The sequence below is a fragment of the Bos indicus genome, chromosome 2 (genome assembly GCF_029378745.1).
Source record: "Bos indicus isolate NIAB-ARS_2022 breed Sahiwal x Tharparkar chromosome 2, NIAB-ARS_B.indTharparkar_mat_pri_1.0, whole genome shotgun sequence".
Taxonomy (NCBI): domain Eukaryota; kingdom Metazoa; phylum Chordata; class Mammalia; order Artiodactyla; family Bovidae; genus Bos; species Bos indicus.
Window position 1 is genome coordinate 20,690,611 of NC_091761.1, and position 24,776 is coordinate 20,715,386.

Sequence of the window (24,776 nt, forward strand, 5' to 3'; positions counted from 1 at the left end):
ACAAGTGACCACTCTTTGGCCATCTTTTATATTTGTTAGATATATCAATAAGACTGTTAGAAAATGTAATGTTTAAATCTTTACAATCTAAGCAAAAGATCTTTTCATACTGATGTTTAGGATTTCTTTCCATTTGGCTTGAATTTAAACACTTCTATTGAAATTATATTTCTTCATAACATATAACTTGAGAAGCAGTTATAAGTGAGATCTTAAACAAAACTCTTTTGTATATTCGTTGAATGTTCATGCCCCAGAAATACGCTATAGAATTTAAAACCATGAAAATCCTGATTCCTATCAACATGGAAATTTATCATTATTTGTGATGTATGTCCAGCTTGCTTTCACTTTAAAACCACAAATAAAGTTTTAACAATGGACATTTTTCTCGGTGAGAGGTCTATGATCAAACTAAACATCTCTCTGAAACTGATTAGGTCCTGAGGTTTCCAAATTCAATATTCGGCAAATATAGAGCATTTGTTTGGCCATAAGAAATAATTCAGAACTTCAGAGTTTGTGCAATTCTCCTGAGCCTGCTCCTCTTTTCTGATAACATAATTGGACATAATCTCGTCTGGTCTTCAGCCTCACTTTATATAAGACTGAGGCAGAATAAATCACATACAATTAATCTTTTGAGGATCTAGGTGACATTGCTTTACGTTTGTACATCAGCAAGTCCTTTGTTTGCTAGTAGTCAAGTACAGTAATGGAAATTTTTGTTATTAAATGTTTTATTTCTTCTTCCTCACTCCCAGCTATCCTGAGTCTGGAAAAACAGACACATAGTCATTCTGTGAAGACAAAGGAACATTGAATAGTTAATTATATAACAGATAGAGCTGTCCACTGTGTATTCATTCTTGTAACGAGTTGCTAGAAGATAAATTTGCATATTTTGTTCAAAATCTTATAAAATAGAAATGGGATGGACTGTTTTAGCAGTTTCATAGTTTGTGTAGTAACCATAACACTTCATGGAAGATCTGACTCAAAATACCACAAGGCTCTGAATATGGAAGAGGAATGCCCTACAAACATCCACACAGGCTTGACACAGTGGTATCTCCACTGACAAGATATATTTAATAATGTTTAAAATTCACTTTTCCTGTATAAACAGTATCACTGTAAACCTAGGGACAGCATTTGCTTTCTCAGAACTGAAGTCTCTTTCTTCCGGTGATAGGCCTAAATTAAAACCAGCAGAAGTCACTGAGTTGTTTTTGTAGCATTTTCATTGCTGGAAGGGACCTCCAGAGGTCACCTAGTTCGTCCCAATCTCCAGCCAGGACTCTCCCTAATACTGAATATAGCTGTATAGCGATCTGCATTAAGAAAGCTTTCAAAGATCCCTGGGGTTGGTCAAAAAATAGCTAGTATTGGCCTGATTCATAGAATAGCATTATATGTATGTCAAAATAGCCACCTTCATCAGGAAAGACATCCATCAGGGCTAAGTGCTACTAGTAGCTTCAAAAGGAAAAGCATTATTTTCTCAGAGAAAAGAGTGGTAGATTAAGGAAATGACCAAGTGTTTTTCTATTTTTTTTTTTGTTTAGGTGTGCATTTGAATGCTTATCAAAAAAGAAACATTGACCACTGCAGGGAAAGCCCGAAAGTAGCTGTGGGCATGCAGATTACAACTCTTTAGTACTTTCAAATTGCTACAGAGCTCAGAGGGGGGCTGTTATCTCAAACAAGATCTGATTAGCATCAGGTTAGTGATGGGCAGATGGTGAAACAAAAGAATAATATTGACAAACCTGCTTTATAAATGGTATCTTTTCCTCATAATCGGCTGAGTTTGTTGCTCATTTTATTTCTTCAACTCCATCAAACTTTGGGTCCAATGGACAGGAATTTAAGTGTAATTTCAATTTTCTAAGACAATGACACTATTGTTTTATAGAGAAAGTATTTCTCCACAATTATTGGACTTCTGAATTATTGGTTTTAAGTACTACACTAGAATCTAGAAATTCAGCTAAAAGGAGAGCTGATCCTCTTAGCTGATTATTACGGGCCTTTAAGCCTTTCAGTCAAACTAGATAGAGACTTAAGATATGTCTATAACTTATGAAGTGAGGAAAATGAACTGCCCCTCCTCCCCACACAACTGTCCCAAGTATCCGCTTGTTTTTAACACCAGAGTTTTTCAAGTAATATTGTGTTTGGTTACATAACAGCCTGTTCAACAATGGATGCTTTTAGATGGGAACTGGGGGGCTGGATGGAAATAACGTTAGAGGCTTTTTTAAAATCACATACCTTCTCGCCAACTTTCAAATTATTTTGTGTCTGGGGTGCTCCTTCAAAAAAATTCATTTGAAAATATATCATTAAAAAAAAAACCAGAAAAAAAACATAAGTACCTCTATGTTCTTATTAGTTTTAACACAAAGTCTAGGTTACAGGAAGTGGAAAGTTTGACTACTGTACTGGCCTCTCCCAGCCTCCTCTGTAATTCTTGACTTTGAAAATGGGAATTCAGCCACTGAGACTTTTCCATGTGCAGCTGCCTTTCTCAGAGAACACTGACCAACTAACAAAGTCTTCAAGTTGTCTTTCTTCTTCCTTTTGTGAAAGCAGAAGACAATAGGACAAGGAGATGTCTCTTCAGTGTCTCCTTAGCTATACATCATCCCCACAGTGGACATCTAAACTTAATGTGCAGTCCACATATTCACCCTAAAACCTGGGCACTTAAGGTAAGGAAATACTTCTATAGTTACTCGGTATATTGAGCAGAGTTAGATTTTTTCCTCCGTTTAACTACTCAGATAATTGTCCCTAACTAGTTTGCATAAACAGCTTTTAAGAAGTGTTCTTTTTTAAAGTTACCAGCCTAACAAATTTCCATAGCAGAATTCCAAATAGAAGAAACTGAGTCAGCTTTAAAGAAAGATCATCAAAATAAAGGAGTATAAGGAAAAGCAGAAAGTGACACATTCTGTCATTTTTATTACCAAAAAAAGTTCAAACCATTTACATGCTGACATTAAATGCCATATGTAAGTTCACTACAAGCAAACTTCTTTAAAAATATACATACTGTATATATTTACATTCAAGTTTGAGTAACTGGTGTCAAGGTATAGTTCAGGGTCTTTATCCACCCTGTGCATTTGTTTAGCTACTAACTAAACAGAGATTGTATCTTCACTTAGGCACCTGGAGAGGTAGAAACTGCTTTTTAAGGGGGAAAAAAAACTAGTGCAAATGTGAGGATCACGGTTGAAGCAGCTTATACACCAAGGAGGCCTTAAGTATAACTAGCTTTGGTCATCAGAAGCTGAATACATGTAGCCTTGTCTTTTAAATTAAAACCAGATAAAACTTTGGGTAGATGCTCTTCTGAGCACATCACGGGGTTGGCAGTTAGCAAGGAATGCTCTGCCACTCTGCACGGAAAACTGCATATGACTGAGTTAGGCAACATAGCAGTAGGGCTGGGCTGGCGGCTGGGCATCTTTTCCCTGATAAGACACAATACACAGATGAGTGGCTTTAGAGACTTCAAATTAACATCTGTACACCCACAGCCCGGAACTCAGAAGCCACCAAGGTATTTCCTCTCCCAAGTGAAACTGCTCTTATTTCCACCATGCCCACCTCCATTCCAAACTGAGCTAATAAGTCCAGAGAAGGGTGGGGTGGCCCAAGAGTTCTGCAGCCCACAGTTCATCAGCGACGTGACTAAACCTCAGGATGGTTCCTGGGCCTGAGAGGGGCTCCCCGGGTTCTTGCCAGACTTGGCAGGGCTCGTTCCTGAGATGGGAAGCTGGAAGGAAGCCACGGGGGTGGCCGATGGCAGAAGCCCTTCCCGTTCCCTTTTCTTCTGTTTCATCCTGCGGTTCTGGAACCAGATTTTGACTTGGGTGTCATTCAGTTGCAATGAGTTGGCTATCTCGATGCGTCGGGCCCGAGTTAAGTACTTATTAAAATGAAACTCCTTCTCCAGTTCTGTCAGTTGCTTGGTGCTGAAATTCGTGCGGATCGCGCTGGAGGGGGTGGCGGCTCCATACTCCGCGAATTTGCCTGCAATGTAAAGACAGGGCGTTGTCAGCGTGGCGAGATGACACGGAGACGCGACTTGGGAGAGCTTTGGGGCCACACTAGAATCAGTTACTGAACGGCCCTGTGCCAAAAGAAAAGCTTCACGGAGCGCTCCTTCCCGCAATTTTCTCAACCCCTGGCATTCGGGGCACGCTCAATGCAATTCGCCTGGTTTAATAATGCCTGGGGCCGCGTGTTCCCCATAAGACCCAAACCGCCGTCCACGGGGACCGCTGCAGCGCACCCTCGGCTCAGTTCCGCTGGGCAGGCTCGATCCCCAACCCCAGTCGCGTCCGTCCGTCCAAGGCCCAAGTACTTACTTTTCTTCGGGGCGTTCCTCTTCACTTTCATCCACTCGAACGTGCTGAAGGCGGCAGGGAGGCCGGAGGCTGGGGACGCACACTTGGGGTAGACGCCGGGAGCGGGGGACGCGGTCTGAAAGGCCCCAGAGTGGCCGTCGGTCGGCTCTTTGAGACACGCCGAAAAGGGGCCCGGCTCGCCGAAGGCCGCGTAATCCACCTGGCCACTGAGGAGGAAGGAGCCGCCTCCAGAGAAGACAGCCGAGGTGGCGTAATGGACGTGCGCCCCGCTGTCGTCTGCCGGCCGCCCGAGCGCGCACGGTAAATCGTACGCGGGCGCGGACCCCGGGAGGCCGTAGTCCTCGCCCCCGGCCTGGACAGGTGCGGCGCCTGGCTCGTAGGCCCCCTCTAGGGGGCACGGCGCGTACGCGGGCGCGGCAGGCCCCGGAGGCTGCGCCGGTGCGGCCGGGGGCGAGGGCACCGCTCGCGCCGCGGCCAGGGGCAGGCAGCTAACGAACGCGCCGTCGCCGCTGCCCAGGGGGAAGGCGGGCTGCAGGACCACGGGCCGGGCGTCGGCGCGACAGAACTTGGATGCGAAGCTCAGCAAGTCGCCGCCGTCCCGGCCGCACGACACGTAGTCGAGGTAGGAGCTCATGGTTCCGGCCCACCCACCGGAGCGCGCCGGCCGGGCCTGGGTGTGGGGTCCGCAGGACCGCCGCGCTCTGCGCCGCTCCACCTCCCCTGTCTAGCCGACCTGCCCTCGCCGAGCCATGGCGAGCCAGCCGGGGGTAAATAGTGGCCTAATATAGAGGCGGGGTGGCCACGTGGCGCCGGCCGGCCAATGGGCGCCGTCCCCGCACGGCCCGGGTCCCGACTGGCGCGCGGCTCCACGAGCCTGCCCGGCCACCAACTTTGCCACACAGGCGGGAGGCCGCCGCCCCGCGCCCCAACCCGGCCCAGGGGACAGCCTTCTGGCCCTGGGGCTGCTTGGCTAACGGCGGGGCGTGAGCGCTAAACGCCCGCTTCCCGGACAGGTATTGGACAGGTTAGAGGCAGAGAAGCAGAAAGGGCCGCTCGGTGGAGGAGGAGAGAATGGAGAGGGGGAGAGCCTGTTCTTCTACACCGTGGGTGCTAGCCCCTCGAGTGTGGATGGTGGTCGCTGCAGTGTGGGAAGGGTTAAAAGGCCCTACGGAACCCCTTCCTAGCTTCCTCCAGGGAAGGTAAAGTGATTTCTCTTCCCTTTTTCTCTGAACCCTATGTGCTTTCAGTATTCTTGGCACTGGTGGTATCTCTGGTGCTCAGACGGTAAAGAATCCGCCTCCAACGCGTGAGACCTGGGTTCGATCCCTGGGTTGGGCAGATCCCCTGGCGGAGGGCATGGCAACCCACTCCAGTATTCTTGCTTGGAGAATCCCCATGGGCAGAGGAACCTGCCGAGTTACAGTCCTTGGGGTCGAAAAGAGTCGGACACGACTTAGCGACTAAGCACACAAACCTGGAGTAGACGTTTAATTTTCCTTTTCCCCTCACCCCCGATTTTTGGGATATAAATTTTATGCTGTAGGTGCTGTGTAGCTGGGACGGCACAAAATCTTCACTTCTAGGCTAGATTTTCACGTTACTTCGCAGCTTCTTCCACTGCTCCCATTTGTGGTGCACGAGAAGCGAGTGTTAAGAGTGCGGATTTTGATTTGGACAGAAGATAAAGTTTCTGCCTGTGGGACGTTTAGCAGATTATCCTCGTGGACTAGTTTGTAAAAGACAGAATCTGCCGTTGGGATGAGTCGCTCGCTGTGCTCCTGTCTGGGAGGTTGGCTCTCACCCGTGCTGCGCCCGCTTTTTTAGAGGTACTTTGGCTCCAGGGCGCAAAGCTTCTCAGGGACCCGTCAGGTCTAAGAGGTTTGGACGGGCTTGTGCCTCTAAGCAATTAAAGCTTCTGTTCCATCGGATAAGTGCTGCGTCGTCTCTTGCGAGTGAAATCTGAGGGCTCACAATGTTAATGGGCTCACGTCTTTCCCTTGATAATATGGTTTTGTTTACTGAGTGTAGAGAGACGGGAAATAAAAGTGCAATTGGCACAGGAAATGGGGGGTAGAAGAGCTACAAAGCTTTACGCTCACAAACTTTCCAACTTCCTTGAACATTTTTTTTTAATGTTTCCTTCTTTGGGGCTCTAGGAAAAGAAACAAGTTAAATAAATAAATAGATGTTATTTACACACAGCAGTAATGAAAGAGGGTGGTTTCCTAAAACTCTGTGTGAATAAAGAGCCTACTCTTGGCTTTTTCAAGTGCTCTTAAGAACTTGATCTGTTATAGCCTCTGAGTTACGGTGACCGAGGTTTTATTATTGTTTTACTGATCCACTTGTCCTGAAAGAGCTATTGAGCCCTTGCCTAAAATTCCACTCTGAGGAAGTCTGGAAAATAGGAGTGGTTACAGTCCAGGGAGCCAGTTCCTTACAGGGATGTGAACTTGTGAATAAACAGTGTTAACCACAGTGGTGAGGCTGAAGTTGAGGCAGCTAAGAGGGGAGGGGATAGGTAGAGGGTAGATAGACACCAAGGAATGAGCACAAAGCTGAAGAGGTCTAGGATTCCTTCACTGCTGAAGTTCTTGGATTTCGCTGGGAAATAAAATTCTGGGCTGGAAAATAACCCTTCAAGCTTGATATTGCTACTTCAATTATCTCCTGTAGCCAGTCACACAGCAAAGGTCCTTTAAATAGCTTTTATTTTCGAAATAGTTTTTAAAAAGAAAAAATTAAGGCTCTTCTCTAGCACCTTGGCTGGGAAATAATAGACCTCTTTGGAACTAACTCGGGCTTCATATACATAGGCATTTCTTCATTGTCCTCCTTCTGTACCCTTAATGCAAAAGTATCAATAGGTCACAATGTCCCTTAACCCCTCACTGGCTAGACTTCAATTTTTACCAGTTTTTACCAGCATAATGTCTCAGCTCTCACACTCCTGTCTCAAAACTAGAAGACCCAGTCTCAGATGGTACTCATCTGATCACAGCTCCTAAGTCAAGAGGCCCAAGAGGGTCAAGAAGGAAGGGCGGCCCTGTCAATTTCTCTAGAGAAAGACCTCCAGCCCTCTGCAACCCAGGTGGAGGACAGAAAACCAGTGTCTAGCAAATATGGCCAAAACCTATCAAATTAAGTACCTTTTCTCTAAGGTTTCAGGAAAAACAGCCAGCCTAGATGCCTTGGCAACCGTCATTTCAACAAAGACCGGGTTTTTGCTGCTAAGCATTTGGAACAAAGGTTGGGTCCTGCATGTCTCAGTTAAACACTGACTTTGTTGCACCCCTGAGCTGCACATGCTATTTCCCTGAAGCAAAATTTGGGAGATTGAGCTTTGCCAAGGGAAGAAAACATCCTGAAAGGGACATCTAAAATTAATAATCTAAAAATTAGATTTTTAAAAGTGTGTTATTTTAACAACTGTGGAAGAGAGTGAGTAGGTGGGGTTTTCATTATTTGTTCAGATCCAGTAACAGGTCCCTGATAACTGCATGCAAAGAGCTACATTCTGTTCCTCCTTCTCTCTACTCCCTTTACTCTCCCAGCCTTTGGCATATACTACACCTTGGGGCTCAGAGTTGCCATCTCCACTCCTGGGCTGTTCTGACTTGCTCAGGATGAAAGTCAAGAGTTTGGTTATCTCAGACTCAGATTCAATAAACATTTGCCAAAGACTTACTGTGTAAGAACTTTTTGTTAGGGGAGGATTAGGCTAATAAAAAAGATATTCTTAAACCAAAGGAATAAGGGATTCATTTTTGACACGTTAGCTATGCTATAAATCTACTCTAGGAAAATCTGAATCTATAATTTTCTAAGGAGATGTTGGAAGGTATTATTGGGGCAATTGTGTATATAAAGATATGAATATGGATATTTTTAGTACCTTTAAAGTTTGTCTCCTAGAAGTTCACAGGGTATAGGAGAAACATCTTAAGGATTTTATTGCTTGTTCCCAAGGGTCACTTGCCCTGCTGGGTCCTGGTGCTGTGAGTTCTCAGCAGGAGGTGGCAGCCTAGGGGCCTGACTGCCAGGTTGTGTTTGATGTAGGAATGCTTTGAAATCTCTCCCATCCTACTCACCACAGCAGTCACCCCCAACCACCCCCCTCCACTACCTTTCTCTCTACCATTCAAACAACAAGCTTCTTTTCTGCAGACAGAGCAGTGGAGGCTGGCAGTCTAGTCTTCAGTGTGTTTATAGTTGTTCCTGAAAAGCCTCTTACAGTCCTTCTCCACAAGCCCCATTGTGTTATCCCTTTAAGATGCCTGGGTGCTTGCTAAATTGTTTCAATCCTGTGCGACTCTTTGCAACCCTATGGACCATAGCCCCCAGGCTCCTCCGAACATGGGATTCTCCAGGCAAGAGTACTGAAGTGGGTTACCATGCCCTCCTCCAAAGGATCTTCCCAACCCAGGGATCAAACCCACTTCTGCATTGACAGGTGGGTTCTTTACCACTAGTGCCACCTTGGAAGCCCAGTGATGCTTGAGCACAGGCAAACTCTTAGCTCCACAGTCCCAAAGGACAGAAAGGCTCTTGCTTATTGGGATAAAAAGTGGGGTTGTCTTTTCTCTTAAGCAAGATTTGTAGTTCTCTGCAGCATCTTTCTATCCCAAGATAGGGGTAGAGATGAACAGGATCCTAAAGACAAGAATTCAAAGCTTGTCAGAAGTCTGATACCATGACCCTCCCTGAGGAAAAGAATCTAGTGTGCTGTGACTTTTCCTAGAGCTTTGTTAAAGGCTTGTGAGTCAAGCCCATCCCTGGCATATGGGAGGCATTCAAGAAATGTTTGCTGGGCAGAAATGAAAATGGACAGAACGGTGTGTCTTCACCATTACCAATGTTGGCTAAAGGATATCCTTAGATTACTGGCTCCTAGCACCACTTCAGGTGGGTAGGAATCACCAGAGAAGCTGGTTTAAATGTGCAGTTTCAAAAATAAATGTGCAGTTTCCTTAGCCTTCCCCCACCCCCACTGAGCTTCTAATCCCATAGGTCTGACTCAGGAGTCTTTCTTTTTAATAAATCTGTCGAATGATTCTAAAGCAGTATTCTTAAGAACCACACTTTGAAAATGTCTGCTTTAGGAGCTGGGGTAGGGGGCAGTGTGGGGAGACCGGGTAAGTCTTGACCAGCATGATGAGAGCTCATGCCTAAATGGAGCAGGATTATACCTGAATATTATCCAGAAGCCTATTGGGAGGTAGAGGAGGAGAGATCAATGTCAAGATCAAACTTAAGTCTAACTAGACTGAAGTTCCAGAAAATGTCCTTAAAAGGTAGTCAGTAGGAGCATCCCAAGTTTTGCTGACAAAATAGTGCTTTGAAGAGATCCAGCTCACTTCTTGCCACTTCCCTAACTTGACTTTGAGAATACAGTGGAGTAGGAAGTGAAAGAAAGGGATTTGTCACTCGAAATCCCTTCAGAGGGAGCTGAGTGGTTCTGAGGCAATGGGAAGAAGGAAGGAGTAAGAATGGGGGTCTTAAGAGAGAGAAGCCAGCTCTCATTTCCTTCCATCTCTCCCAAATGGTCTGGAATGAGCATTTAAGCTCTCAGGATCCAAAGTGGGCCACCATCCCTTGGCCTAAGGTGTAACTCTTACTGTGGCTAAAGATTGACCTTTCGCAGCATAGAATGTCAATGCTAGAAGACTCCTCAGAGAGAGAAGTGACATCAAACCCCTCATTTTAGTGAGGAAGCTACTTTATTTACTCAGAAGTTAAAAGACAAAGCCATCCTGCAAAAGATGAGGGTGGCCACTGCGGTTTCCTGCATCTCTAGTCTGCCAGGAGCAGAGAGTCAGGCAGCCATTCGGCTACACAGTGACGACCTCCATGCTGAGCAGCTGAGCAGTGCTCAAGGAGACCACACAGCCAGCGGGCTGACTGGGAGGACTGCCCTCCCATTGCCATTTGTTTGCTAAACCTGTGCCCTAGACTTCTGAGGCCCCACCTTGAGCTGCTCCAGCTAGAAAGGGCAGAACTGAGCCTAGGTCCCTACACCCTCCATGAATGTAAAGGATCACCTCATTTCCTGTTCAACTGATAGACACCAGGGTCCTGAAAATAAAACAAGAGGTATCCTTAGGTTAATGTAGTTGGATAGGCAAGTACAAATAAAGATATGTGTGAACATGCAAAAGCACACCCATGTCAGTTATACTGATCTTTGGGACTTTCCTGGCAGCCCAGTGGTGAAGACCCCATGCTTCCACTGCAGGGGTCTTGGGTTTGATCCCTGGCCAGGGGGAGCAGAGAGGCAGGGAAGGTCCCACATGCCAGGTGGTATGGCCAAAAAAAAAAAATTATGCTGATTTTTTTTCCTCCTTTATCTTTATTGTAGCTATTAAGTTTAAATTTATATGATTCAAGATTCAAAGGGTACAAAAGGGTACCCTTTCTTTCTCCCACCGCTGTCCCCAGGCGCCTAGTTCTCCTTCACATGAATACCAATTTTGAGTTTCTTCACCAATTTTATATCTTTCCAGAAATACTTTCTACTTCACAAGTATAGATAGATAAATATCTAGTTAGAGATATATCTCCCCACATTTTTACATAAATGATAACATATTACAAGACTCTTCAGCACCATGCTTCCCCCCTATTATATCTTGAAGATCCTTTCTTTCTCCTTTTTTACACCTTTATGCTGTTCTACTGTATACATCTACCACAATTCATTTAGCTAGTCCCTTATTAGTGGGCATTGCTTTATTTTCATTTTGGTATTACAAACACATGCTCAACATTTTGCCTATTAGAAAAAATTCCTAGACTTGAAATTACTTAATCTAATATATGTGCACTGGCAATGTTTCTATATATTGCTAAATCACTCTCTTTAGAAGTGCATCAATTTATACTTCTACAGCAACATATGAGAATTCTTGTTTCCTCATACCTTTGACAAGTCAGTGGGATATTAAAGATTTTTAAAAATTTTTGCCAATCTGATAAGTGAAAGATAATACCCTTATAGCACCTCCAAAAATGTCATTCTTCTTTATCTTACCTGATCCTATTATAATTCTATTTTACAAATGCTAATACTGACACAGAAAAAAGAAACAACTTACTGCAGTCACCTTCAATGTAAATGGCTAGGGTCAGATGTTCAGCACTTTCCTATACAACACTGTAACACAAGGAAGCCTAAGATTTAAAGAGGATGGGTGGCTGCAAGCATTCCCTGAAAGACACATGGTATAAAAAAGCACAGAAGCTTTCAGACATCTCTTAGAGGCCCCCTCTTTAGTGGTCTGATACCAAGACCACATTTCTGCATGTTCCCCTGGAGAATACCCTCTGGAAGCTGAGGGACTCTGATTAGCAATCTGATCTGACCCAGTCCTAAGCATTAGCTTGAATTCACTATCTGGGAAGCAGTAGGGTGTTGTTTTTAATTTCCCTGAGACTTATTTCTCACTGGCCACCCAGGATCTAAGTATTGATCAGCATGGGGGTGGGTAAGAGGATGTTTTCCCTAGATTTTAGCTTTTTGTAGACCTGATAAAGATAATTCCTAAGCTTGGGAGTGCACACATGTGGCACACTGCTTTACTAATGATAAACCCGTGGATCTCTTTATTGACTGGTTCGTTGATGATGAAAGTGAAGGCCAGAAAGATTAGGTGAATATCTTAGGGTCACACAGTGCATCAGTTAGCAAAGCAGAAACCAATGAACAGAGACCTAAACCTGAACTCATTCATTTCTCCTGCAGTCTTCCCTTCCCACTCCACTGTTCATTTTGGTGGATAACTGACTATCTGCTTAGGCTGTCAAAATCAAAACCTAGGGATTAGCATCCACAACTCCTCTTTCACTAATCCAATTGATCACCAAGTCCTCTGAATTCTTCCTCCTAAATGCCTCTCCTCTTCATCCTTATTAAGTTTCTCCCTCTCTAGGCTGGATTATGGCAGCAGCCTCCTTCTTTGTTCTTCCCGCTTCCTATCTCTCCTTTCTCCCATCAGACACAGTACCCCCTAGAGTCAGCTTTCCAAATATAGATAACAAATGTCCGCATGTCCCAGCTTAAGACCTTTAGTGGCTCTCCCTTGCCTACATGTTAAGTCCAGATGCCCTTCCATGGCCCTTACACAGCCTCTCTGTCCAGCCAGATGCCTCACTCCGAGCTCCTCTCCTTGTTATAGGTCCATACCTTGCTCTTTCTTCCCTCCCTGCTTTAGTATGTGTTGCTCTCTCCACCTGGTAGATCACTCCTTCTTGGGCCTAAAAAATTCCTATACTTCAGGAACCCAAATTCACCTCTTCTGAGAAGCCTTTTTTGACACTATGATCCTTTATTCCAGGAACATTTTGGCCACACCTCTGTTATAGCATCTGTCATACTAATCTTAGGATTCTTTTTCTACCCCAGCAGACTGAAGGGCATACACCATTAGTGACTCAATTTTTATATCCCAGAGCTCAGCACAGTACACGTAGGAACTGTTCAGTAGGCACTGCTGAAGAGAGAAGACTCTGAACCAAGAACAAGAGGTTCAGTATTTTAACTGCTGGAGGAGTTCAGGACACTGTGGAGGTCTTAAGGCTTCAGCTTACATCCATCTGAGGAAAATGATAGTAGAACATTTCTCCAGAAACAAGCTATTGCCACCCAAGAGGAGAGAGAGAGAAGAGGACTGAGGGGAGAGGGCAAGAGCTGGGACTTTCTGTCCTCCAGGGGCTCTTTACTGTGGGCTGAGACAACATGCTAACTTGAGAAACTTCCCATCTCATATCACTGAGAACAGAAATTAAAAAGAGAGGGTAGCCCAGAACTCTCTTAGAATTTATGACCGAAAGGACAGCGGGTGCCACTCAAGAGGGGTATAAGAGTGCTTCCCCACCCCCTCACCCAGGCCTTCCTGCTGTGAACAGCTCTGCCTGAAGCCTGCCCCTCGCCCCCAGCTGTAGTCTGCTCCTTCACGGTGTTTCTAAAATGAACCCCCAACAGCTAAAGTACAACTACTCCAAGCCTTCCCTCATATCACAAAAAAGAGAAGAGGCATATCATTGTGGTTAGTGTTTTAAGTGTATTTTAATGGTTATTTTAAATTGCATTCAAGTTTAGTTCCAAGTTCAACAGGGGTTATTAACCTCTTTCCTCCCATACAAATAGGAAATAGTCCTGAAGGTCAATGAGAGAACTCGTTCAGCGTCTCCCCTGAATTCTGATCCTTTGGGACATCCTTTATAAAACTCTTAAATAAAAGTATTTGCAAGAACCTTTCCACCTATTGAGGTTTTCTCTCGTCCTGCCCTCAGAGACGGGTTTGTCCCTTACTGGGGGGACAGCAGCGGTGAAGGGTGTCACTGGGGCAAGCGGGAAGTGCGCGGAGGTGGGGCGTGGAGGTGGGGCCGGGACGCTCCGGGCACCCGGCGCCCTGCCTGGCCCACGGGCGGGGCTGCTGGGCGGCTGCCGTCCCTGGCGCGGGGAGGACCGGGAGGCGCTACCCTCGGGCCTGGCGCGGCAGAGCGCGGGGCGGCAGGTCGCGCCCTCCGTTACCCTCAGCCTGCGTACCCGCGTCTCCTCCGCTTGCGGTTTCTGGTCGGATCCCAGCTGGCCCGGACTTGCTCCGAAGTAGGAGGAACCGCTGTCGAGCGAAAAGTGCACACCGGTGATTGATGAACTCTTAATAGAACTAACCTCTCCCGCCCCCAGCCTAGACACACACGCAGAGCAGGCCTTCACCCCAGCCCCTCCCCTGGCCTCCCCGCGGGCCAGGGGGACGCGGTCGCCAGCCGGTTGGGTGATTAACTCACCGTTTGTCTTTCGGAAAGTGTTCAGGTGGGTCGGAACACGCAGCCGTCCGCCGCGCCGCCGGGAGAGCGGGTCGAGCGCGCGTCACGTGGCGCTAGCCGAGCCGGCCTTTGTGCGGCGCGACCGCCCCACTGCCCCGGGGAGGCGGCAGCTATTGCTCCCCGTGGGGGTGGGAGGCTCTCCGACTCGGGGTCCACGCCAGCCCTCTCTCCAGTGTGCCCCCAGGTTCGAGCCTGGGTGGGGGCCTCCTTTGTGTGTTTTTGCCGGCGACGGAGATGGCATCGTTGCTGCCCCAAGGGGTTAGCAGACGCGGGTGAAAGAGGTCAGTTCTGGCTCTGCCACTGCCTGGAGTTCAACCCAACCGATCCACTTTCCCGGTCATTTGGCCTTCAGGCCCTTGTGGAGATGGGGAGGGGTGTGGTATTTTAGGGCAGATTTCCTACCAGTAGAGCCATCAGAAGGCCTTCTCCCTGTCTCCTCATAAGTCAGGGACTCTCATCGCCTCCTTCAAAAAGGCCTTGGTCCAACAGGCACTCTTAGACGGATTTTAGCCCGGCTTCCCCACCTAAAACACTGCCTCTGTACCAGGGTTCTCCATGCATCCTGGTTTCAATTAAGATCTCCTCTTTGGGCTCTTACTAATGTTAAAATCCTATTCTCATGATTTTCCAGATATTATTCTTCCATATAAAATGACCCCAACTAGATATAGGAACCATTCAAGAGACTTACCCCTGGAGGAGGAAATGGCAACCCACTCCAATATTCTTGCCTGGGAAATCCCATGGACAGAGGAGTCTGCGAGGCTACAGTCCATAGAGTAGCAGAGTCATGACTGAGCGATGAGCAGGAAGAAGAGATTTTACCACAAGATCTGGGACAAGAAGACTTCTGTAATATCTCCCACCATGCTGATCTTCTGGGAACCCTTCACCTGCTTCTGCTACTGCAAATGACTGGACATCCATTAACCTTGGTTCTTCGTGTGTGGAAACCTTTTGTTTACTGTGCTTCAGAACGCTGGGTCTGGCCTGAAAATGGATCTCTGAATTATCTTTGTACTTTCCCAATTTGCCAAGGTGAGTATGAGACCTGAGTGAAATGTTTAGGAATGGGTTTTGGGCCAGGCGTATAAATCCATTTGGTCAACTCTGGGCACCCAAAATAAAGGGCTTTGTAGCTGGAGTAGGAGACAAGGGAGCAGTGATAACTAAGATTTCATCCTCTGTGATGATCTTCTCTACCACCAGCATAACCAATGCAGTAAATGCACAGGATTCATCTACCCTATCTTTTTTCTCTCCATCCAGACCTTCTACAAGAGAGCTCTAAGAGAGCCAGTCCTCAGAGGTGCTATGGGTGTAGCTGGCCACTCAGTCTCACTTCCCTGTGCTTGAAGTGTCAAGGGATAGGCCCACTCACCCAAGCCATAGCTACATCCCCTCTCTAGAAAGTTGCAAGTGCCCTGAAGTAATCAGGCTATATAGGCCTGTGGGAACTGGAGCCTTCTGTTTCTCTTTTTATTTACTTAATATGAACTGCTGTTCATCCTGTTCTTTTCCTACAGTTTCTGAAAGAAGGACCAGAGTAATGCCAAGAGTTGCCAGATGAAGAGGACCTTCCTGGATTCTGTAACTGGGATTAACCCATTCTTGACTTCAGGAGACAATTTCAACTAATCCTCAGGATAAAGTCAAAACAGGCCTGGGTTGTCCTTTGAATATCCATAGTGTAAACAGGCTTCTGGCTCCCCCAGGTCAAGTAGAGAAACACTTTTTTAGAATGTTGGGTTTCTCCTTTGTTATTCAAACATACACCCACACACACATCCTCTTCACCCTCCTTAATGAAAAACCTCAACAGATGGGGAGCCTAGGTGCTCAAGCCTGCTGGCTGAGAAGACCACTTCACTCAAGGGTCAGTTGGCTGGTACAGAATGGGGGAGGGAGAGGGATGAGTAACTAGTATGGTTAATTACCATGTTTAAAATACTCCTTACAGATACAAATTTAAAAAATGCTTTTCAGCAAGGTTAGCAGCCTCTGGGGCCTGGGAAACCAATTTGGCTGATGTGTCTCTGATAGGGACTAGGCTTGAGGTTGCACCAAGGGGCAAGCACTTGCTCTGTATTCTCTCCCTCTTATTTGAAAGCCTGTACAAAGAAATGGTACAAACGGATAGTTAACAAATGATTCCATCTGAGAAGGGTTTTTCTCTGTGAGGTCCTTAGATAAGGCTGAGGTCTGAAAGCCAGGAGGTAGAGTGTGTTACCGCCCTTTCTTGCAACCTTTCCTCTGCAACTTCCCTATCCCCCTGGCTAACTCAGTAGGGTTTTCTCACTCCAGTGCAGGCTGGGTACTGAGTTTCTCCTTGGTAGCCAGGGCAGGCTCTCCCTGTCCCTAAATCTTTTCCCACCCCCAGCTCTCATTCTGCAGCTGGTCATTCCAGCCACTTCATCTCAACCCTGCTTTAATTCAGGTTTGATTGGCAAGACAGACTAGGGGGCTCCCAAATGACTTCCACCCCCATCCATAGGCCTAGGCTTGGGGCCCTGACCCCTTTCTTCAGGTCCCAGGAGAATCGCCCACAACCTCCCTGATAAGACCTCCCTCCAATGGGTCTAAGTAGGGGGGCGAAAAAAAGGCAGAGCCGGCCACGACCAGAGCCAAAGAGCCATTTCCTCCCCTTGGGCCGGCCCCTCCCCACCTGCGGGTGTCGGACGCCTTGCCGCCTTTGTGCGGCTTCCCGGCCGCGGGGCCCGTGGGAAGCCGCGCTCACAATGGCGCCGCTGCTCCCGGAAGGCCCGCTGCTGCGGGCGCCCTCGATCCAGCAGCGCGCGGCGGCTAGGGGCCAGCGAGCAGCCTCCTCGAGACCGTGGTGAGCTCCCCACGGAGCCCGCGCGCCGCTCCCGGGAAGAAGCCTCGGTCTGGAGTGGCGGTGTCCTTCCGCTGCAGACGTGCCTCTTCCCGCTGCAGGTCCTCCGCGGGAGAAGGAGCTGCCTGGGCCTGGGGCGCCATTGCCGGCCCGAGCTCCCCTCCCCCACCGTCCTTTCTCTGCCTTCCCGAGACCCGAGAGGGGGGAGGCGGGCGCCTCCGCCGATAGAGCAGCTATTGTGACCTTCCCTCGCGGAGCGGGAACCCAGCCGGCTGCGTACCGCCGGCGGTGACGGGGGAGGAGGAGACTGTGGTCGCAAACCTCGGGCCGCGGAGGGGGTGGCAATGAGAAATAAATAAAGCTTTGCAACCTCGGGCACTTGGGCCCTTCAGAGGGTGTTTGGTTGTGTTTAGACTCCGGTGCTTCCTAACACTAATTGCAGGCTCAAAAAGAGCAGAATTTATGGCGAAGGCCAAGGCGGCTTGTTTATAATTCATGCAGTTTTAAATGGCTGTGCGCGGCCTCCGCTCTCGCCCTGGCTGTCGGCCGCGCGGGAAGGGCCTTCCCAGACTGGCCGCCGCCCCCACTCGCGCCCTGAACAACCGAGTGTGGTCATCACATGACGCTCACGCCAGAGGCTGGAACGCATCCATCCGAGTCGCTCCCGGAAGCCTCGGGGAACCTTTCTCCAGAGGTGGGAGAGAACTCCCACTCTGCTAGCGAGGGGGTGCTTTGGGGCAGCTGCAGCTGCTTGGAGAGGGAGCTCCCAAGCCCGCGATTCTTTGGAGCCTGAGCGTGCGAGGAGGCTGATGTCAACTGGGCCAGACACCGTTTAAAATCTAATCCATGAAACCCTAAGCCGCAGATGACACTTGGGGCCTTGCAGACACCCGCAGACTCAGCAGATACTCCTGCGGTAACACACCGCGCTGGAAAACGCCTGAAGCCGTGATGCATTATGTATTTTTATTATTATTTATGGTAGGAAGAGGAGATGAGGGGAAAACCGGGCTGAATCTAAACAGCCTGACAATTCATCTATTTAATATTTAGCCAGTTAAGAAAGGTTGTAATCCCTGCAAGGCAGCAAGCTCTCCTTTGATTTCCCTAATAGCTTTAAAAATAATTTCTTACAAGACAATTAGAAATTCTGCCTATGGATGCAAATTTCATAGAAAAACAATTTTAAGCCTTGAACGTGGGTAAAATATCCCTTCGGTTGAAGTCATTTATTCTTTTGATACACTTCTACAACATGTATACTTTAAACCTGCTCAGATAAAGTGAAATTTAGCAAAAAGGATAATTCCCTCCCGCCCCCAAACTAACATGCCATTTTAAAAACAGCACAAAGGAACAAGGAAACTAAATATTATTTTGAGCCATCATTATTTAGCGAAACACAAACATCCAAATAGAAACGATTGTTGTTCCACCAGAAGATTAGAAGTTAAATGATTTCCACACAATAGAAATTTCACCTCATGTCACCGGGGATGTAGTAGGAGTTGCATTATTTGTCAAACCAAATAGAGATGCGTGGGCCGACTTTGCTGAAATACAAAAGAATCGAACCTTATCTGAAGGCGTTCTCCGAGTGCCTCCTCCTAGACAAGCCCGTGTAAGCAGTCCGCCCCAGTTAAAACCACGCTAATATTTACAAAACGGTTATAAATCCTCGAAGACATTTTGCCCATTTTGTACAAAGAAACAGGAGTAAACAAAGTGTTTATACTTATTATGTTCCATTAATGAAACTTTTATTACTTTACATCGTGGGGAACGTTTGTTTTCTTTAGAAATGAACCACTGATTTCTATAAGGAAAAAATTGTGAGGGCATTTCCGACAGAAAAAGCTTAGGTGCATGGCTTCAAATGATCGTTTCTTTTTCTGCATCTTAGCTTTTTCATTGTTCAATTCTTCTTATGACTTCTCTTGTATCTTTTCTTTGATTGTCAGTTTTCTTTCAAAGTTTTGTTAAGTACTTAATGCAGAAAAGTGAGCTCTGGCCTCCCCAATGTAAGTGCAACCTAAAAAGGTGGATCTGTATCTAGAAAGAGGGCGGTAGAAACAGTAAAACAGGCAGCAGAGAAACACCCTACCCAGATCATCCCACCCAGAACATTTCTAGGTTTGCATCTTCAGATATCGCACCCTCTGAAGTCAATAGCTAGAAAGTAATCAAGTATTCCCCAGAACCAATTTGTGTACAGGATTCCAAGTAAGTGGAAACAATGTTTCACAGGGTTAGCCTATGGGGGGGGGGGGGGGGGGGGGCCGCCGGGCGGGGTTCCTCTGGGATTGTGCACAAGAAAAAGGCAGAGTGATCTACTTGCAAGTGTGCGTGATTAACACAGATACACTTCCGACTGAGAAATTTTTTATTCTAAATATTTGTTCAAATAGTACCAGACAATTTGAAATCAATAAACTGTGGCGAGGGCTGTGGCTGTTGGGAAAAGAATAACGGGTGTCGTGCCACGCCATAGGGCCGCCTGACTCTACCCGTGAAGGACAATTTGCGGTCTTAATCCTTTACAACTACAAACACCAGCCACGGTTAACAACTGTTCAAAACTACTCTCTCAACTAGTTCAGACCAAGGGGACTAAAGAGGTGATATGTGGCCCCCCGCGGCCTAGGAGCGCGTTCCTAAACTCGGCTGGAGAACTCTACGAATATACACATAAATACATTAAGACGAGGATAAATAATCAGGAAAACGAAATGACTCGCTTCAAATAATAAATACAGATCGTTGAGTCCGATGCAATTCTTATGGGACGGGAAGAAGCATATAAATTAAGGTCTCCGCAACTAAACTAGACGCGGGCTAGGCCCGGACCCTCTGCGAGGCGCGCCGCCGATGGATCTCAGACTTACCTTCGGGACACCATTACCAGATTAGAGTCCCTCGGTCCGCAGTATGTGGCACTGTGAGGTTTAACAGCGGAGAATCCTTAGGGCTGATTTACGGCGAGTCACCCAAAACAGGGTGCGCCTGGAAAGAAGGCCCAGGCGCCTGCGCCTCGGCCGCTGTTGACCCAGAGACCGGGAGGCAGCGGACCGGGCCAGAGCGAGGGAGTGGGGGGTCACCGAGCTGCCCCGCGGGCCCCGCCCGCCACCCCCGCCACCAAAGCCAAAGAGGTAATCGCGCCGCGAGTTCGGGCCGGTGGCGGCCGCTACAGATGCGTCAGTTTGGGGGCCTCGGGCAGGCGTCCCTGAGACGAGTGGTGGGCCGAGAGATCTGTGTAGGTGGGATGAGGGTCACACGGTCCGTGGTGGTGGTTGCCTGGAATCTGCGCGGCGCAACTGTAGTCCACGCTGGCCGAAGACGGGTGCGAGAGGTGGCCCAGGTTGAAGACGGGGCCGGACGCGGGCGCCATGGAGTCGACGAAGTTGCCGCCCACGTACACCGGGCTGCCCTGCAGGTTGGCGCTGGCGAAGCCGCCGCCGTTGCTCGCCATGGGGTGGGGCTCGAACTCGGGCGCCGCGTAGCGCTTCTGCTGAGGCAAGCAGCTGCTGAGCGGCGCCGTGTAGGCGGCCAAGCCGTACATGTTGGGCTGAGATTTGGCGAAGGCGGGCGGCGAGGGCGCGTCGTAGGCCAGGCCGGGCACGGGTGGCAGCTGCCCTGAGTAGGCCACGTGGCCCGCGGCGCCGCCGAGCGGCGGGCTGCGCTCCGGAGACTGACCCGCCGGCGAGTGCAGGATGCCCTTGGCCTTCTGGTCCTTCTTGTACTTCATGCGCCGGTTCTGGAACCAGATCTTGATCTGCCGCTCGGTGAGGTTCAGCAGGTTGGCCATCTCCACGCGGCGTGGCCGGCACAAGTAGCGGTTGAAGTGGAATTCCTTTTCCAGCTCCACCAGCTGTGCACTTGTGTACGCCGTGCGCACCCTCTTGGACGCTGGGCCCGGCGGGCTCTTGTCCTCGCAGCTCTCTCCTGGGCCAGGAGGGAGAGAGAGAGGTCGCTGAGCAGGAGATGTGGGGACACCCTGGGCCGTAGAGGGGTGCTTCCCTGACTCCTTCCTCTTCCTCCCCCCGCCCCATTTTAATCCTGGCTGGAGCGAGGGAGGGGCGTTAGAGCGGTGAGATTCCAAGAGATTCCCAGAACTCAAAGGCCCCAGGCCTACCTATCAGTGGCACCTGAAACTCCCATCTGCCTTCTGAAGTCCAACTCATTCAGCCCACCCCTTCCCCTTCAGCCTAGTCCATCATCCCGTTCCCAAGGCTGAGGAGGAGTTTAATGAGAGACTAGTAGCAGCTGGTAAGGCTTCCCACCCTGTCAAAGAAGGGCCAGACTTCACTTTGAACACTCCTTCCAGCCACTGCTGCTGGGAAGGTAGGTGGGGGGAATGTTGGAGGCAGCCTCAAACTACCTTGCTCAGAGGCTGGCTCCTGGGCAAAGCACCCCAAGCATGGAATGAGGGTGGCAATCTTGGCAGCTCACTCCAGCTCAATTGCACCCATGTGCCCAGTACTCAAATGCAGGGAGGTGACATACCATGAAAATATGGCCCCAGATTTTTAGGGCATTCAAGGCCAGGCTGGGCATATTTTGAGTATTACAGTGCTGGGAGCAGCAGCTTCAGCAGTGGTTTCCACCACCCCTGCCACCTCTCAGCAGCTTGTCCACTCCCTCCCTAGGAAGACAAATGGATTTCTCCTGGGAGGGAGGGCCTAGGCCTGCAGCTGGGAAGGAGGGGCAGGAGAAGGAGCTTACAAGACTTAAAGACTCTTTCCCCCTAGGAGCAGCAGCCCCAAAGAGCAACAGGCAAACCAGAGATCTGATAACAAACTAAGTACATCCCCAGCTAACTACACCTCAAGCTAGCCCTGGACCTGGGAGCAAGTTCATCTACCTGAAGATAAAAAGTGCATCAGAGAACACAAGGCCAGAAAAGTTCAGGCATCAAGCAAGCTGAGCAGAGAGTGGCAGAAGGTCTCAGAGCTGCTGGTCCTGCCCTTCTTCTTCCACACAGACTAAACGGACCTAGGGAAATTTTTCTCAACACCAGAGTCTCCCTTTCCAGGGAAAAAACCCAAGGCTGCTCCTGTTTCAGAGTACAGCCTCTTTCCCTAGGATATGAGCCTCCACATTAGGGATTTCCTGGGGAGGGGGAGAATTGAGTGGGAGTGGCCTGAGATATGCCATTTGAGGTTTTGTTTTTTGTACATGTTATTTTGTTTTGTTGGGGCAGGAAAGGGTTGGCCGTGCCTTTCAGCTTGCAGGATCTTAGTTCCCCAGCCAGGGATTGAACCTGTGCCCTTCAGCAGTCAAAGTGCACAGTCTTTAATCACTGAACCACCCGGGAATTCCCCAGGTGTGCCATTTGGTAGTTTAGTTATCTTGGGCAAGTGACTTATCATCTCTAACATTTTCCTTATCTGTTAAAATGGATGTCTTATTAATACCTACCTCAAAGCGTTCTTTGGAAAATTAGTGCTTATAAAGCACTTAACATGATTCTTAACATAGTGTTCAATAGCCTTTTAGTTCTTATTAATTTAAGGAAGTGGGATTCATGTGATACGGGCTATATCACCCCCTGGGCTTGGGGATCATAGTACCTATCTTCAAGTTTTGAAGATCTATTGGCTGGAAGGAGTTGAGTTATGACCAGCAGTCCAGATATTAGGGCAGTATAAGGAAGAGCTGTCTATGAATAACTATGAGACATGTCCAGCAGCGGTGCCAGCAGCCTGGAGTGGACATCAGCACCCTGTCATTGTAAGGATATGACCACAACCAGAGACACTAAAAAGAAAGAACAGGGAGCTCCCTGGTGGTCCAGTGGTTAGGATTCAGCACTTTCACTGCCATGGCCTGGGTTCAATCCCTGCAGCCCCCAGTCAGAGCACTGAGATCCCTCAAAGCCATGCAGTATGGCCAAAAAAACCCCCACAATTTCTGCATTGCGAGTTTACACATATGGCCTCCAAAGTTGTACGTCCAGCCCTGAGTCTCTTAATTCCTAGGTGAGCTAGCTTCTTGGGGTCAATCTGGGGGAAGGCCCAGAGATGAGGCCCCTCAGAGGGCTACCTGCAGTGGCACAGCTGTTCTTCTGCTTGGAGTTCTGGCGGGACTCTTTCATCCAGGGAAAGATCTGCTTGCTGATGGTGGCTGAGGAGCCAGAAGCATTGGGCCCACCTTTGGCCTTCTTGGCAGGTACTCCACCTCCAGGGTTGGTGGGAGAGGATGGGGGCAGGGCTGGTGGCGGTGGCGGTGGAGGGGGCTGTGGTGGCTGCTGCTCTGAGTTCAGACCTGGAGGCTGGCTGCCACCACCCCCACCTTGGCTGTTCCCAGTGCCAGGCCTCATGCAGCTTCCATTGAGTTCAGCCGCCTTATGGGCTGGGGCTCGGAGAGGCGCAGAGCTCTGGATGGAGCAGGCAGAGCCTGGGTAATCAGTGTCCATGGAGTTGGCAGCAGCAGGGGGTGGATAAGGCTGATGAGGGGCACTATAGCCGTAAGTGTCAGCAGCTTTGCTGTAGCCATAGCCTCCGAAGAGTCCTGGGTTCTCATAGTAAGCAGCCTTCTGCATCGTGTACTCAGGAACCTCCGGGGCCTGCTGACCCTGCTCAAATAACATTGACCACCACTGTCTCCTTCACCACCACCTCCAATGTCTGCCAAATCCTGAGAGAGCTGGGGCAGCCCCAGGCTCCAGATAACCTGCAAAGAAGAAAAGTGAGAGGTCCCAGAGGGACTGTCATTGGCAAGACCAATCAATACAGAAGGACTAGCCCAGGCTCTCTGCTTCCCACCCACTTCATAGTAGGAGGATCTGGGATTTTTATGAAGTTCAATTTATTTGAACCCTTGGAAGTGTCAGAAGGAATTTCTCATAAACCACAAGAAAAGACTCCCCTTCACCCAAGGGAAGGGGTTAATTTTTTTTTCCCAGATACAATTTTCTTTCTCCAAGATTGTCAGTTTAGCCTTTGAAACTGCATAGAAAAGCACTTATGGCCTATACATTTTAATGACTGAGTTTCTCACTAGACTTTGAGCTTTCTGCAGGTAGGCACTGTGTCTTATTCACCTACATATTCCTAACATCCAGCCCAATGCACCACATGCAGTTAAGTGCAGTAAATGCATGTTGAATGAGTGAATGAATGAATGGATCAATCAGTTAATCATAGGTCATCCCAGGGATGTGATGGGCAAAAGAAAAGTCTGTTAACCCTCAGAACAGCTGGCAGTCTAAAAAAAAAAAAGTATCTCCCCCACCTGGTTTCAAAATCACAGCATCTTCCACAGAGAACCAGATAGTCCACTCTCCGGTGAATGGGTCAGAGTTGGCCAGTTAGCACATGGGTCAGCACTGTGAAATCTACTAGGAGATAAAACCCAAGAAGAAGACTTAAAGACTCCCAGAGTTATTTTGAGGCTAAAGAAGTTTCTTCTCTTCTACATTTTTCTAGGTGCTTTACTTTGTAGTCCACTACTTTTAAATAGATATCATTGGAAATAAGAGATTTAGAATTTGAATGCATACAGCATGGGTGAATAAAAAATGCTTTATGTTCTAACTTTATAATTTTAATCCTGCATCCATTGTATGAATAGATACTACTATTGACCTCTGCTCTTGATCAGCCATTCCACTCCACCTCCAACCTACAACCAATGAGAGACCTCTTATGGCATAATGAATGGACATAGAATTAGAATAATAATAATAAAAAAAAAACTAAGAAAAATTCTACCCTTTTTGTGTCCTTTGA

At 48.1% G+C, this 24,776-nt stretch overlaps 2 protein-coding genes across 13 annotated transcripts; both read right to left on the reverse strand.

The window, feature by feature from the left end:
* Window positions 1–2,950: 2,950 nt before the first annotated feature.
* On the reverse strand, window positions 2,951–5,134 carry HOXD1 (homeobox D1). The gene is made up of 2 exons (XM_019970372.2): window positions 4,386–5,134; window positions 2,951–4,047 (listed from the first exon to the last, which is right to left on the reverse strand). The coding sequence occupies exons 1-2, from the start codon at window positions 5,017–5,019 to the stop codon at window positions 3,713–3,715; spliced, it is 969 nt and encodes a 322-aa protein (XP_019825931.2). The 5' UTR covers window positions 5,020–5,134; the 3' UTR covers window positions 2,951–3,712.
* Window positions 5,135–13,430: 8,296 nt separating this feature from the next.
* Window positions 13,431–23,635, reverse strand: HOXD3 (homeobox D3). 12 transcript variants are annotated; one of them, XR_011570719.1, is made up of 4 exons: window positions 23,089–23,635; window positions 16,879–20,988; window positions 14,905–15,007; window positions 13,431–14,005 (listed from the first exon to the last, which is right to left on the reverse strand). XR_011570719.1 is itself a non-coding variant. In XM_019970386.2 (2 exons), the coding sequence occupies exons 1-2, from the start codon at window positions 23,633–23,635 to the stop codon at window positions 20,231–20,233; spliced, it is 1,305 nt and encodes a 434-aa protein (XP_019825945.2). In that variant the 3' UTR covers window positions 13,431–20,230. The 12 variants fall into 12 exon arrangements, 1 of the variants encoding a protein (XP_019825945.2); XR_011570718.1 differs by having other exon boundaries at window positions 13,431–14,459; XR_002181765.2 differs by having other exon boundaries at window positions 13,431–19,098; window positions 19,932–20,988.
* Between the last annotated feature and the right edge of the window lie 1,141 nt (window positions 23,636–24,776).